The sequence below is a fragment of the Periplaneta americana genome, chromosome 14 (genome assembly GCF_040183065.1).
Source record: "Periplaneta americana isolate PAMFEO1 chromosome 14, P.americana_PAMFEO1_priV1, whole genome shotgun sequence".
In the NCBI taxonomy this organism is placed as follows: domain Eukaryota; kingdom Metazoa; phylum Arthropoda; class Insecta; order Blattodea; family Blattidae; genus Periplaneta; species Periplaneta americana.
The window spans coordinates 17269132-17286180 of record NC_091130.1 but is presented as its reverse complement, the minus strand read 5'-3'; the positions used below and the strand labels follow the sequence as shown (position 1 = coordinate 17286180).

The 17049-nt window shown below is 40.7% G+C and overlaps 1 protein-coding gene and 1 long non-coding RNA gene across 2 annotated transcripts in view; one reads left to right on the top strand and one right to left on the bottom strand.

Annotated features, from left to right (window-relative positions):
* Positions 1-17049, top strand: part of LOC138713976 (uncharacterized) — a 183548-nt gene that overhangs the window by 151757 nt on the left and 14742 nt on the right. The gene's annotated exons all lie outside the window — the stretch shown is intronic.
* The window catches only part of LOC138713957 (uncharacterized), a 41445-nt gene that overhangs the window by 11368 nt on the left and 13028 nt on the right, over positions 1-17049 (bottom strand). Inside the window, exons 2-4 of the mRNA XM_069846536.1 lie at positions 13745-14565; positions 6577-6579; positions 4345-5643 (exon numbers count right to left, since the gene is read on the bottom strand). Coding sequence (XP_069702637.1) covers positions 4345-5643; positions 6577-6579; positions 13745-14565 — 2123 coding nt within the window. The remainder of the gene's footprint in view (positions 1-4344; positions 5644-6576; positions 6580-13744; positions 14566-17049) is intronic.

Sequence of the window (17049 nt, the reverse complement as noted above, 5' to 3'; positions counted from 1 at the left end):
ATATTTCCATTTTGTACAATATTCTGGTCACGAGACATAATCATATACTTTACCTTTTCGTGATTTACTTCCAAACCTATCTCTTTACTTGTATCCAGTAAAATTCCCGTGTTTTCCTAATCGTTTGTGGATTTTCTCCTAACTTATTCTCGTCATCCGCATAGACAAGCAGCTGATGTAACCCGTTCAATTCCAAACCCTCTCTGCTATCCTGGACTTTCCTAATGGCATAGTCTAGAGCAAAGTTAAAAAGTAAAGGTGATAGTGCATCTCCTTGCTTTAGCCTACAGTGAATTGTAAACGTGTCTGACAGAATCTGACCTATACGAATTCTGCTGCACGTTTCACTGAGACACATTTTAATTAATCGAACTAGAAGAAATATATATATAAAAATAAAACAGCTATTATACATATTATTTTGTAAGCAATAAATAGCTATACTAAGAGATGATTTAAAATTTACGAATTAAATACATTATTTAGTAACACGGACTCTAGTCTTAACACATTTTTTGTTTTATGAACAGTCTGCTCCCATGTAACTTCCCGTAACGTTGGGAGGGAGACTGGAGAAATCTCAATTCGAACTGCGGTGCTACCAATTCCCAGCAAGCACAGCCCATAGCTTTTAGGATGATGAGTCCTTATCTATATTAGAGGTTACATTACTCAGGTTCTGAAGGATTTACGAAATTTCAATGGCTGTTAGGGGAATTCAAAGGGAATATCATGGACTACCGGTACCAGAGCAACATCCATATTGCCTCAAGTCAATGCGAGACTGCAGAATGATCAAGATTTCATAAGAGCAGTGTAATTTCTATGAATTTAGTGGCTCGATAGTTAGGGTGGAACTACGCTGTTGATAATATCACTTCCAGACTCGTGGAAAATGTACGAACTCTCTATTTTAGCATATTCATTTTCGACATTGAGGGAATTAGAAACAAACGTAAAGGTGGAGTGTCATTGCTTCTGCCATAGTTCACATGAAATGATGCGAGACTAAGATCATATGAAGCAAAATCGAATTAAAAGTTGACCACATATCAATGGAACGATTATACAGGGTGTCAACATAAAATCTTTACAAATTCAGATTTAAATAACAAACTATTGAGACACGTTATCTGCTTGTTAATCATAAACTGCCTAAAGCGATAGGTTTGGAAGTAAATCCCGAATAGGCAAAGTATATGATTATGTCTCGTGACCAGAGTATTGTACGAAATGAAAATATAAAAATTGAAGATTATTCTTCGAAGAGGTGGAAAAATTAAAATATCTTGGAGCTACAGTTACAAATATAAATGACACTCGGGAGGAAATTAAACACAGAATAAATATGGGAAATGCTTGTTATTATTCGGTTGAGAAGCGCTTGTCATCTAGTCTGCTGTCAAAAAATCTTGAAGTTGGAATTTATAAAACAGTTATATGACCGGTTGGACTCTCACTTTGAGAGAGGAACAGAGATTAACGGTGTTTGAGAATAAGGTTCTTAGGGAAATACTGGGGGCTAAGAGGGGTGAAGTTACAGGAGAATGGAGAAAGTTATACAATGCAGAACTGCACGCATTGTATTGTTCACCTGACATAATTAGGAACATTAAATCCAGACGTTTGAGATGGGCAGGGCATGTAGCATGTATGGGCGAATCCAGAAATGCATATAGAGTGTTAGTTGGGAGACCGGAGAGAAATAGACCTTGGGGAAGGCCGAAACGTAGATGGGAGGATAATTATAAAATGGATTTGAGGGAAGTGGGATATGATGATAGAGAGTGGATTAATCTTGCTCAGGATAGGGACCAATGGCGGGCTTATGTGAGGGCGGGAATGAATCTTCGGATTCCTTAAAAGCCATTTGTAAGTAAGTAATCATAAACTGTCAAGTTTTTGTGGGAATTTTGTTGGATTGTTGAAATGAATTTTTCGGTTGCTAGGGAAGTGATAAAAACAAATGATAGGGAAATGATAAAATTGTAGTGATAAACATATATGATTGGTTAAAATACGTCCTTTCGTACCGTTTTATTAGTCAAAAGTAGTATGACGTAGTTACACAACACAGAACTGCACGCATTGTATTCTTCACCTGACATAATTAGGAACTTAAAATCCAGACGTTTGAGATGGGCAGGGCATGTAGGACGTATGGGCGAATCCAGAAATGCATATAGAGTGTTAGTTGGGAGACCGGAGGGAAAAAGACCCTTAGGGAGGCCGAGACGTAGGTGGGAGGATAATATTAAAATGGATTTGAGGGAGGTGGGGTATGATGATAGAGACTGGATTAATCTTGCACAGGATAGGGACCGTTGGCGGGCTTATGTGAGGGCGGCAATGAACCTCCGGGTTTCTTAAAAGCCATTTGTAAGTAAGTAAGTAAGTATGACGTAGTAGTGTAATATTGTGAATGAAAAATCCCAGACCTGACCGTGAGAGGCTGGAGGTCTGGACACTCAGCCACCACAAGGGACACAGTGACTACTTTAAGTAAGTTCGATTTTCTGATAGACCTGAGAGATGCGGTAGTCTTTCACACCTCCGGAAAAGTCAACAGATACAATGTTCGGTTTTGGGGGGGGGGGTGTCGGAAAGGTGAGATGTTGGCGAGAAACATGGCATGAAATCGGGTATTGATCAGACTTTTTTCCGGACAACAATCGGAGCGCCTGTGGAAGTGTATGCATGAAAACTTCGTAAGTTGAGGTAGGTCTATCATTTGCTGAAAATCGCGTCCCTGTATGTAGCGTAGTTTTTCAGTAATAATGTGTTTGTCATTAGGGAAAGACTGTAGTTCACTGTGTACCAATAACAAGTTATTGACGTATTATATATAGACCTTCGTGCGCCTCCAAATTTTAAAGTGAGGCATAATGCTAATTCGGAAACAACTCTGCTCTCGTTGCATGTGAACCAGGCAGACTTTTCTAATACCTCGGGAAGATAATTGAGGCAATGACATGGGAAAGGTTGTAAGGCAGTTCGTTTTGTCATGGAAAAAATAGTAAGCGCTCGTACCAATGACGAGAAACAGTGGAGGTCAGTAGATGTACTCGATTCGTTTCAATGTTCGACATAAGACGGCAGGTGTGTTAAGTCCACGGGTATGGCTCAGGGAAGATAGTAAGTCACTATTCGCCGACATACCTGATTTGTTCCAGTGTGCGACAATAAACAAAGTACTTTATTGCTATTGTCTGTCTGAAAGAGTGCTACAGATGTCCTAAATGCCTCCGAAATCTATTGCATTCAGGATAGTAAGTCTTCTTCCTCAAGAATATTACTCGTAAGTTCATAACCGTTCTTCGATTTTGTACATACCCATACATACATTAATTTCGTTATTTTCTTAGTGTATGGTACTTGTAAAAGTCAATACAGGTGTAATCACGATGATGCATGATGATGTTTGTGACTTTTCCAAGGAATATGACAGATTTCTATCAAGATTAGCAATTTCTCCTGAGTAAGGGTATCAAGGACCGATTTTCCTTTAATAAAGACAAGTCAGTCATTCAAGGAGGACGAACCGTGGAAAGACTTCAAGATCTTCAAAAGAGGGCAGACTTTCCAGGCCATCGTAAATATGCACTCATTACAACCTCTTACAAAGATGTCGGTCTTAACTGAGGTCATGCTGGATTTTCTGGACAATTGAATTGAATTGAAAGAGGAGAATTGGGAGGACAAATTTAAAAGGTACGCAAAACACGTCCTTGCAAGAGGTTCGGGGCTGCAAGAAACTAAATATGTGAGCTCCAAGCCTGTTGGCCACTAGTCTCACTCCGGGTTACGCTGCTCCACTGAAGGAGCTCTAGAAAATTTTGAAGGGGAAAACGAAAATGGACGTAACCTCTTAGGTACCACATACGCGAGGGGGACGGAAATGTGATCAAAGTGATCACAGGAGAGGACGAGGAGGAAATGGCACATAGAAATGAACTGTGTCATTTGGCAGTGCTTTCTGAACAAGAAGGACCGTGAGTTTTTATCGGAAAATTTGTGCTTGAGTAGTAAGAAGTGGCATAAATTGATTTTATTAAATTCATTTGAATTTGATTTTTAATTACTTTTGTACAAGCAGAATGAAGTTTTGTTAAATAAAATCTGCTTTCTGGTGTTCTTTCAACAAAAATATAGCTTTTTTTGTAATCATATAACATTTTTTATGTTCCATTAACAATAATATGTATATTTTTGTAATAAAATATATTTTCTGCTGTTCTCAAAGCTACTTTTCGCCTCGCCTGTACAATTTTATTTTTATGACTTACAACGTTTACCATGTCAGCGATGTCATACCACAGCTATGAACTAGTTGGACAAACTTACTTGGCAGGCCTGCCCGAGTAGAGCAGCACCCTGTTGGACGTGTGGCAGCGCGCAGGGTCGTCGGGCGAGGGCTCGAGCGGCAGGAAGGTGCCCCAGGTGAGCAGGAACAGGCTGCGGTTCTCGTGCGCCTCCACGAGCCAGGGCAGCCCCTCGCAATAGGCGTCGGACCGAGAGTGCGGGGGGCTCACGAACTCGATCTCGCCGCCCGAGCCCCGCAGCCGCTGCCGCCGCGGACACTCCGGGGCGCGCACGATCTCGAAGGACGCGTGGAAGTACAGGTCCACGAAGTCCTCCGTGATGTTGAGGCGCGTGACCGTGAAGTGCAGCTCGATGATGCGCGAGGACGAGATGAAGACGAGGTGGCGCGAGCCGGACGCGGACAGCGTGGAGTTGTCGCAGAGGCAGGCGCGCGGCACCTTGACGTCGCGCCACGGCACCTCGAGGATCTTGAGCTGCGACACGCGCCGCTCCTCGCCCGGCACGGCCGCGCACTTGGGGCGCCCCGTGTGCGGGTCCGGCTCCGTGACGCACGACGCCGCGTCGCCGAACGACGCGTTGTGCAGCGTGAGCCGGATCTTCTCGCCGGAGCCCGCCTCCAGGCGGTACACGCATGACAGGTTCCTGGCGCCGCCGCGCCCGAACAGGAACACGTTCCGCGGCGACGAGAACTCCCCCGAGCGCGTGCGGCGGAACACGCGAGAGCAGGGCTGCGGCGGCGGCTCCTCCCCGCGGCGCCCGGTCCAGTGCTCGCCGCCCATGCGGGTGTCCACGAACTCGTACTTGAGGCGGAAGCTGGCGGGGTGCAGCGCCGTGCCGTCCTCCGAGTAGTGCTCCAGGGTGAGCTCCGGCCCCGACGACACGTAGCTCTCCAGCGGGCCGCACGGCCGCGTGACGCGCGTCACGTTACTCAGCGACGTGTGGTCGCAGAGCCGCGGCGGGTCCGCGTCGCAGTGGTCGCCCAGCAGCAGGTCGGGCTCCGTCCCGCCGCCGTCCCAGATCCGCAGGCGCGTGGAGCACGTGTTGGTGAGGTTGACGCCGCCGCCCGCCGCGGCCGGCGAGCCCGGGCCGGGGGGCGGCGACGTGGAGGCGGGGTCGCTGGAGGCCGTGAGCAGCGGCTGGTGGGAGTACGAGACGAAGTAGAGCCACACCAGGTCGCCGGGCCGGCCCCTGAAGCGGTACGTGCACGTGGTGTTGGGTGGCAGCGTGTGCCGCGGGCTCACGACGTTGCCGGCGCGGCCCCTCGGCCGCAGCATCCAGTCCTCGCCGTCCGGGTTGCTGGCGTTCACCCAGAACTCGCATCTGTGACAACACACTTCTGTCATGACAAATACTATTTCTGTGGACAGAAAATACTGTCTAATCTCTTATTCTTCTTCTACTTCATGGAATTAGGCCTCACACCTGTTTCCATGTCAAGAGAAAGGCCTATATGGCCGGTTTCACCAAACTTCTTTAAAGCATTTGTTTTTCTGAACCGACACAGGCGAGTTGCGAGGTGCGAGGCCCGGATCGTACAAATTCGGACAACACGCAAGATAGCGAGTGGTTTCTATAACTGCGACATACGCAGATCTCGCCACTCGCAGTCATTCAGCGTATTCCGAATCTCACCGGTCCGGTGGCATCAATGACGTCACGTTGCAGCGAAATAAGGAACAAAACTGCTGGAAGGATCGATGCTGTCATGGCGACTGTACAAGTTGTTTTCTGTGCTACGCTAGCGAAATTTTGTGAAACTTTCGTACTCCCATCTCGTTCAAAGAAAAGATAGCATAAACAATTTATTTCTTGAACCGGTAGTAATAACGGGTCCGTTGACATGTTCGCTCATAAGCCATTAACATATTGTTTTTACGTTGTGCTCATTACAAACAATACAGCAGAACACACCGCCATGACACAATAGTGCACGATGTTATTCGTCTGCTAATTCCCGCCCTATACAAGAACCAATCAGATTCACTGATGGCGGCTGATGGAGACTGCCACCACCTCTGCAAGCTGATGGCACCGGTGCGACATCGGTGGAGCACCAATGACGTCATCGGTGGAATTCGGAACACCGTGATGCCATCGGATTGCTCACCGGTGAGATTCGGAACACGCTCATAGAAACGACTCACTATCTTGCGTGTAGTCTGGATTTGTGCGATGCGGGCCTCGCACCTCGCAACTCGCAAGTGTCGGTTCAGAAAAAACCAAGGCCTAAATCAGCACAGACGACTTGTCAACAAACTGGTCGTTTAATTTTAACGAGAACTTTAAAAGTTGACTGTTTCACCAAGTCTTGTTTCTTTAAAATTAACACGCGTTTACTAACGTTAGGCTTTCGTACTTGTATTCTTGCATGTTGTATTTCTCTTGCGACCAAGGCTTCGAAATCGCGAATTTCATTGGTTACATGTGATCACGACCGACTTTGTTTTGTTTGGCATGTGGAAACAATGATAGGGAAACGGGTAAGAGGCAGTAATTTTAGGAACATCTATTCGTAAAAGTTCTTATTTCTTGATATTCTTCCTGAATACTGTATATTGTCATACAGCAATTAAAAACAAATAGATGAAATAACTTAAAAAAGAAGAAATTTGAGTAACATTAGGCCTATAAAAAGAATTAAATAATTTTCCAAATGTAAATAGGAGGAATATAGAGCAGTTAAATGGTAACTTCAAAAGGAAATATAAGAAGAATTTTGCCGATGATAAGATGGACAACTTCAGAATTTATATTTTGCAATTCATTTTTGATTCATTTTCAGAAAAGTATGTACTATATATTATAAATATTTATTTTTCAGTCACTGACTTTACTGCAATATTTGTAAGGTACAAAACTTTTACATTACATGTTTCAAAAATCGTATCAACGTTTTCGTTGCACTAAGCCTATGACAACATCATCAGATACGACATTCATTCTAGCAATATCATTAATCTCTACAAATACAATACATATTAAATAACATACAGAGTAATAAAAACATACTAAAACCAAGATAATTAGGATACAAATGTTATTCTTGTGTGACTGCCCTTATTATCTAATAGTTGAAAGTACACATGTAAATTACAATATATATATATATATATATATATATATATATATATATATATATATATATGTGTGTGTGTGTGTGTGTGTGTGTGTGTGTGTGTGTTTGCAAGTCTTCACAAGTAAAATAATAAAAATAATAAATAAAATGGAATGAACTGCATATTGTAAAATATGAAGAGGTGCAATTACAGCTTTTGAACTATATTAGTGAATTTGTTTATGTTCGTATTCTTATTTCTTATTGATGTACGTCTATCCTCTGTTCAGATGTGTGTGTGCATCGTGGTGTATATCTTGTAGGTTTGCCTTGAGTGCTTGTTCAAAATTATTATGGATGTCTTAATGTCCAACAATATTTTCCATGTTAGGTTGTTTTATGTTGATTAGCAGTATATGCTTAATTAGACAGTGATGCTAATATTATTATATTATATAATTATAATATTATTATTCTGTATGCTATTTAATATGTATTGTATTTGTAGAGACTAATGATATTGCTAGAATGAATGTCGTATCTGATGATGTAGGCATAGTCCAACGAAAACGTTCATACGATTTTTAAAACATGTAATGTAAAGGTTTTGTACCTTACAAATATTGCAGTAAAGTCAGTGACTGAAAAATAAATATTTCTAATATTCAGAATTGATGTCACAATTATATACTAGACAGCAAATTCAGCAGTTGTTCTTAAGCCTAACTTTAGGACGGGAAATAGCTTCTTCCATAAATTGCATACTACTTTTCCACTGTATTTCATGCAGAATTATGTACTCTGTAACAATTTTGCCCTGCTTGAGTGGCAGGATTCAGGAGAGGTGTCATGAAATTGGATTTTAAGGTATATCCATTATCTCCTAATAATAAATCTCTTTGCACCCTTTCCACTTCAAATAACATCCTCCTCTTAGATCTTAGGAATGTTATGAGGCAATGATAGGCAACATCAAGGTATAAGAAACTAAAGGAAAACAGGAAATAGGAAAGTTTGGAGAATCCTAGGTTTGCAGTGAAAGACCTGCCCTAATAATAATAATAATAATAATAATAATAATAATAATAATAATAATAATAATAATAATAATAATAATAATAATCCAGAAATGCATATAGAGTGTTAGTTGGGAGGCCGGAGGGAAAAAGATCTTTGGGGAGGCCGAGACGTAAATGAGAAGATAATAATAAAATGGATTTGAGGGGCGTGGGATATGATGATAGAGAATGGATTAATCTTGCTCAGGATAGGGACCAATGGCGGGATTATGTGAGGGCGGCAATGAACCTCCGGGTTCCTTAAAAGCAAGCAAGTAAGTAAGTAATAATAATAACAGTAATAATAATAATAATAATAATAATAATAATAATAATAATAATAATATTTTAAATTTATATGTCGGTATAATATTGTAATTAATTAGTCCCAAATTGCTTGCTGCACGAGTTTTGTATTTTTGTGCGAGATCGTACGTATTTGCTTGGTTTCCGCACAATACTAATCCGCGGAAAGTCTAAAATTCCACATTCAGTATTCCCAACCTAACACACATAACAATTTCCCTCTTCTTACCGCTTAAGTGACATATTGATTTTACTGCTTTAGGCTTTTAACATATTATTTTTAGAGACGTTCAATATAGTAATAATTATAAATTGGAAACTTACCACTACAATTTCACCTAAATTGCACTGTTAATTATTGTTTTTAAATATTTGCAAAAATTAAGTAAACTCTACAACTCCACTAAAGTTACTCCTTTCGTGATGCAAGTAACATTAAGGAAGCCGTGAAAAAAACAAGATTCCAGTTCGTCATAGACTGGGGGGAAAAAAAGACAGACGTATATCACGGCCTGCTGGAGTATAGTAAACACAGAAAACATTTTAAAGCAACAATGTTGAAGATAGATATTTTTGTTTTGCAAATTTGCCGTCATTGGACAGAAACCAAGATGGAGATTTCATTGCAACTAATTAGAAATTCCTCTTTCAGGTATGTAATAAACGATCTTCGCACAAAATAATGTACGATACACGAGCGATGTGTTTTCTTTCAATTCTCGGAAATTAAAAAAGCTCAACTACGTTTCGCTTTTTCAAACTTTTCCTCGAACATGAAAACTTCAACATAGCGCTCTTGTAACGCATATTACTATTTTCACAAATGTTCATTCTCCTGATGAAATCTGAGATTTTTAGACGGAAAATAAATTGTAACTTGTAATACGTTAGTTTCATTCCGAAAACGAAGTCTGTTAATGCATTTCTTACTTCAGCTGAATATCAGTGAGGCTCTCGCAGCTTTGTTACGCCTTGCGCAGTAAATCCTTCGTTGAATTTAACTAAAACGTATCTCATGTTACTTCTCGTTTCATCTAAGGAAAGGATCTTGAAGGTCTGGGAATTCTTTGTACGTCTCGAAACGATCCACTTGCCATTTTAATGACAGTTTCAACTGAGACGGTGCTAGCGTGCTCGGAGAACGAGTCAATTAAAGACTAATAGAATCGATTCAATTTAATTAAGCGATGGAATAAAAAGGATTGCTCGTTGGATGTACGTATGTATATATATTACACACAACGTGAAAGCTATAGGGATTAAAATGAATTGAATAATTTGCATTGCAAATAGAAAACGAGTGACCCGACAGGGGATCGAGCTGTGTTCCTGCCGTTCTGTTATGAATATTAGAGTTTGCTAAACTATTATGAGTTCGAGCACATCTCCAATCGTTTTCATTTCTCATTTATTATGAAGAGGGTTTTATTCAATTTAAAAGTCATCCCGAGTCAAGTTCATAAATATATATTTGTTTGCTTTTGTATAACATTTTTTTAATTTGACTCTGTTAAAAATCTAGAATAATGAAACCAGTGATTGTGCAGAACGAAAAAAATATGTACCATCATGCAAAAACGATATTAAACAGCGTGGGACAAAACTTTACTGGGAGAAAACGGATTTCCGTATACTGTACAAATTAAAGGCAATTCTTTTTATTTTAGTTGGTTATTTAACGACGCTGTATCAACTACATACTTACTTAAGGAACCCGGAGGTTCATTGCCGCCCTCACATAAGCCCGCCATTGGTCCCTATCCTGAACAAGTTTAATCCAGTCTCTACCATCATATCCCACCTCCCTCAAATCCATTTTAATATTATCTTCCCATCTACGTCTCGGCCTCCCCAAAGGTATTTTTCCCTCCGGCCTCCCAACTAACACTCTATATGCATTTCTGGATTCGCCCATACGTGCTACATGTCCTGCCCATCTCAAACGTCTGGATTTTATGTTCCTAATCATGTCAGGTGAAGAATACAATGCGTGCAGCTCTGCGTTGTGTAACTTTCTCCATTCTCCTGTAACTTCATCCCTCTTAGCCCCAAATATTTTCCTAAGAACCTTATTCTCAAACACCCTTAATGTCTGTTCCTCTCTGAAAGTGAGAGTCCAAGTTTCACAACCATACAGAACAACCGGTAATATAACTGTTTTATAAATTCTAACTTTCAGATTTTTTGACAGCAGACTAGATGACAAAAGCTTCTCAACCGAATAATAACAGGCATTTCCCATATTTACTCTGCGTTTAATTTCCTCCCGAGTATCATTTATATTTGTTACTATCAAATACTAGGTCATTTAGCGTCGATGAGATTGGTGATAGCGAGATGATATGTGGGGAAATGGGGCCGACGATTCGCCATAGATTACCTTGTATTCACATTACGGTTGGGGAAAACCTCGGAAAAACCCAACCAAGTAATCAGCCCAAGCGAGGATCGAACCCGCGCCCGAAAGCAACTTCAGACCGGCAGACAAGCGCCTTAACCCACTGAGCCACGCCGGTGGCTTTAGAGGCAAAAAGGTATATAAAAATTTACTGAAGCGATACATGAGGTGGAAATGAGCTTATCTTAAGTAATTATGGTTATTTTACGTCATGTCAAGTTGAATCTCTTCCCCGACTTTTGTGACATTCTGATGCTAAATAGACTGGATAACTAATAAAAACAAAGATATTCCAAATATTATCTGTGCATTTCGAACTGGCGCACAGTGTGAAATTTTCCCAATCTAGATGGACAAAAATCAAATTTCGACTTGTTTAGTTAGGCATAGCTGAATATGAATTCATTGTTCCTTAACATTTAGAGAATGTTGTGAAGAATATATTTTAGTGTTTTATCAGCGGCAAGCTATTTTTAGAAGGGTATGAACAACAAGGGTTCTTTCTAGCACATCTCGCTCTGGTTCAGTCGCAGACAGAGAGGCTTATTATGTGGGTGAATAAATGCTAGTTATTAGTGATTTATTGTATTGTGAGACATATAGTCTGTTCAGATATGTACGTTCTAACTAATGTAATTTAAATTTAAATTTTGTAAAGTACTGCCTAAAAATACAGTGGAAGCTCTTAAGTTCGACATCCCATAGTTCGAGTGCTTACGCAAGAGAATTAGACACGCCCCTATACGGGCACTAAGAAATGGGTTTGCCATTTGAATGGGAATTGGTTCTGTGTCTTGTAGTGATACTTTTGTTAAAGGAAAACAGAATATTTTATTGATTAGAACATCCATATTTAATCACAGATTTTAAATTAATGAACTCTTCTATTTGAGAATTGTGCCGTTTGTGAGACGGAACTGTCGAAATCCACTGTGGTACTAGAAGCGCATACACAAGTCTCGGGGCGGGCAGGAAATGCAAGTACAGTACTGTATTCGTTGATGGATAACCAATAAGAATTTGTATTCATTTCATCTGCCACATCCACTACCCTTATTCTGTTCAGTCGACTTAGGAGAGTCCACTGTAATATAAAGCCAAAATAAAATATTTGGTTGCAGGGACATGTTACTTTAGGTATTGGTATTGGAAAGAACTAAAAAATAGGTTGCAGCCGCCAAATTACTCTTCAAGGAACGACCACTCATATAAACTGAGGGAAAGAAGACAGAGGACGGACACTGGAAAGTTTTCTTTTCTCAATCGTACTATGAGGGACTGGAATGCTTTATCTGCAGACTTACTAAAGGCTTTACCAACAACCAAAAATGTATTTAAATATAGGCTTAAGGACTTCACTAATAGACGGTAATTATACACAGTATTTAAAGGGTGTAAATAATATTTTGTTGTTGAAGTGTTGTATCAGTGAAGAATTATATTGTGTCAGTGAAGTGTGTTGTGTAAGTGAAACGTGTTCCTGTCAGTGAAGCTTTATAGTTTATAGTGGCAGTGCAAAGTATTTGAACAGTGAAATGTTTTTGAAGTGTTAGTGAAATCAGGATAGAATCAATGAAATGTGTCGTAGTTCCAGTGCAGTGAGTGAGTTGACAGCGAAATGAGTGTAGTGTTGAAAGGTACTTGTGCAGATATGAACATATCATACTCGTGGATTTTAGTTCGAACTTAGGTTTAAGATACAAATTAGATTTACTTTAAATGTTATTATAAGTGATCTTGCTTCATTTAATTTAGGATGTTCCCTGTTATTATTTACTTACTTACTGGCTTTTAAGGAACCCGGAGGTTCATTGCCGCCCTCACATAAGCCCGCCTTTGGTCCCTATCCTGAGCAAGATTAATCCATTCTCTATCATCATATCCCACCTCCCTCAAATCCATTTTAATATTATCTTCCCATTTCCCTGTTATTATTATTATTGATATTATTAGTATTACTATTAATTGTATTTTAATTAATAAGTTTATTATTGTCATTATTGAGTGTAATTAGTTACCACTGCCACCGGGTATATACCCATTGCAGTGTCAATAAGTAGGGGAGAGTCGGGTAGTATCGGACATCGGGTAGTATCGGACAGTGCGTTTCTTTCATCTACCACCATATGGTAGTACCAGAATGACATGGTTACGTTTCTCTATGCGATATCACAGAAACGTAACCATGTCATTCAGGTACTATAATCGTGTGATAGAGGAAAGAAACTCACTGTCCGATATTACCCGATGTCCGATACTACTCGACTCTCCCCTATATATATGCAAAGTTTTAGGTTTATTGGTTTAGTATATTTTTTATTTTTAATGAAAAATTAAAAAAAAAACTATTATTCATAAAATTCTGAAAGAAAAATGAAGGCGAAGAAAATCCAGGTTTAAACTAATATTTCAAATTTCAAGGTTCTAGGTTCAAAAATGTGAAAGTTATAGACAATTCAGTAACATGTTATTTCTCGTCCTTCATCTATTAAAGAACTACTTCAATACCCATGAAAGGAATAGCAAAGCAATGCTTTGATTACAATAAAATAAAAACTTTTAACACCAGAAACATTTGGCTGTATCATAGCATAGTTGCCGTACCTGCGAGGTTCTCTGGAATAGTCGAGGGAGTCAGAGTCCGAGAAGACCACGTCGACGTCGAGCTCGAAGCCCCTGAGCGGCGACGGCGCTGTAGCAGAGTGCAGCGGGATGCTGAAGGGCGAGGAGTGGAAGGCCACCAGCATCTCCGGACCTCGCGACACGACCTTCGGCAGCCAGTCCCCGCCGCAGAACTTGACGAGCACGGGGTCGTCCGTGCTGGAGCCGTCGTAGAAGATGAGATGGTCCCTCTCGCCGGTGCAGTCCCTCCACGCCCTCAGCGCGCGCCCCGTCTTGTTGAGGCTCGCCATGGTCACCGCCCTCTTGATCTGCATCTTGTGCTCGCTCTCCTGCCGCACCGCGATCATGGCGTGCTTGCAGTTGGGGATCGTCTTCTGTCGCAGAGTCAAGTAGCACGTGACGTTTCGAGGGTACATGCCGGGGTAGTTGGGCGACTGCAGGCGACAACGCTTCCTGTAGCACTCGTAGAAGTTGCGCGAGCAGTAGGTCCCTGGTACGACTTCCCCTCGCTCCAGAGGCGCGCCGACACTTCCGAATCTGACGATCGCCTCGTCGTGGCTGACGAATTTGTAGCGGAGCTGGAACTCGAAGGGGCTGGCGGCGTGGAGTGGCGAGTGGAAGAGCTTGACGGACACGGTAACGGTGCTGGTCTCGCTGTAGTATACGGCGTAGCCCGTGGACGAGCCGCACCAGGAGCCCCCCGTGTACGGCCGCCCCATCTCGGAGAGCTGCATGTAGCCGTCGGGGCAGCCGTCCAGCGCCGAGGCCTCGTAGCGGCCCACGTTGAACGCGTCGAATATTAACTGCAACAAATCAGCTCGTTAATATTGCGTTAGAGCAATCCCAGCGGATATGCGCATCAATGCCTCAGTAACGAATTTCAATGTGCCATAATTCGTGTTTGTCATTTACAGCACGGCGGTAGTATCACAGAGGTTAAGTCCCCTATCGTTGCCGACGTCAGTGTGTGTGTGCAGTGTTCTTAAGGATCGTATTCATAGACGAGACTTTGGACCAAGTTGACTATGGAAAGTACAGGGACATCATTTTATTTTTACTTCAATTTTTATTGTACCTGAGTTTTTGAATGTACTTCACTCCCACCCCTTCTACTAGTAAACTTCCAACCAAAGCTCGGAAATTGACGACTTGTGTTTCATGTGCATGAGTAAGGTTACAGGTACAACGTACACACAGCTCACGCTGCAAGTGCTCAGGGATAGTCGTATGTACTAAGAAAGTGATCACGTCTAATGACAGGAAGACGGACGAGGAAACTGTGTCATGTCGAAGAAAATGACATTCAGAGAATTACAGATAAACGGCCTGTTTGAGGAATTAGAAAATACGTGTTATTCGAATGGATATTATACAAGTTTGAAAATACATTTTTAAAATTTTACGTACAGAATTTCGTGGAGGAATTCGAAGGAGATACATTATTTTCTTCGAATGGAGAGTTTATATTTTGTAAGTTGTGCCACACAAACTAGAGGCTGGAAACCGGCATTCATTGAAAGACATTGCAGTCCCTTAAATTGTGGAAGATTTGTCCATAGCCATGGATCAAGTAGCATAGGACCCTACCGTAGAACAAATTGAAAACTATTTTTGAGAAAAATTTAGGATATACTTCTCTTTCTCACATACGAGATTAGCTAGCAATTGCTGAAAATCAAACAGAAAACAGTGACAGTGAAAACATTCAGTGTTTTAAGTTTGCTCCCGTCACTTCATGTGACTTGGAAATAAGTTTTTCTTGTTTCATATCAGCGAAGAAGTTATGGGTTTGAAAATATTCGAATGTACGTAGTCATACACTGTAATAAAATGTACAGAGCAGAACAGTAAATTTGATATATTTCTCATGTTTATTTTTATTTTATTTGCTATAAAATTACATGTTTCAACCTACCATAATACTATCAATATGTTGTTCCAGTCAGAAACCACTTTTATAGCAGACCTGACAGTACCTCCGTGCTGGAAACGGGAGTTTGTTGACATTGAAGTCCGGTCGCTTAGCCACATGCAAAGACACAAGTCCCCAAGTTCCGAGCTTTGCTTCCAACACAACCAAGGCCGCGTACATGCAGTCAAGCAGTACTGAGTATAGTACGTTCCAGAAATATGTTCGCGTTTTCTAGTGACGATACAGCTTTCAATATTGAATCATATTTTCTCACAGGTGCTGTCGTCCGTTTGCCTACGTCGCATCCCGATTTTCCCCACCTGCTTCTGCTCACGCCGCTGAAAAGGCTAGTGGCTGGGCTGTCTTAGTCTTTTCTGAAAACATTAATTTCTGTTAGGAATTGGACGTCTACGTAATATTAAATAACTTAAATAAAAGGGCCTCGTTAAATAATTAATTGTCACTTCATTTCCCTCCTTTCTACGATCCTCCGTCATAACTACTTGGACGGACAGTAGATAACATGTCTGAGTAATTTTATTTTTTCGGATCGGACAGTACGTAAGGTTCGTTTTTACAGAGTAGGTACAGAATTATTTCAACATGAGTTATTAGTACGAAGGACGAAACTGGTAATTGGAATTAGGTACAATAGCCTATAGTGCGATAATATGCACAAAAGGACTGAACCCTGTATCGAAATGAACGGCCACGATTTTCAAAAATGTGTTTAAATATCCATATTTTGATTATTTTACAATTTAACTTCATTCTCTATAGTGTACGCTAATGTGCTGTAGACAGTATAATATACACTGCATAATGAATACGTCCGCATGGACAGCTCAGTTCGTGAGTAAAAACATTTATTGTTAATACTGTACTGTATTTTGATTAAACAAAAACTTAATGAAAATTATCAAACTCGAAATTGCGATATTTCCTAGTTTACGTAAATGGATTAACTACTTTTCTTCCCTCCTATACCTAGTAAATTGATTTGTCTTTATTTTACACAGTATCATCGAACTCCAGTCGTGGGCAGGGGTAGCAAAAGGTATAGCCAGGTTAATATTAAAAATATTAGTAAAAATAAAATGATGTCCCTGTACAAATTCATCATTTTCCTATTCACAGTCGACACTTTGACGAAAGTAAACTTCAATTGTGACTTTACTTCGAAGTCGCCGAAAATCTAGACTTTGACTTTGACTTTCGTTCGTGCACATAAGGAAAATGGCTGATACTTGGGAAGTTGTTGAATTTTCCGAGAATATTGAGGACATCCAGGAGATTATTAAAGCACCTCATGTTCCTTAGCGTATTATTACAGATTAAAAAATTCAAATCAAGGTACAGATTTGATAAACAGACC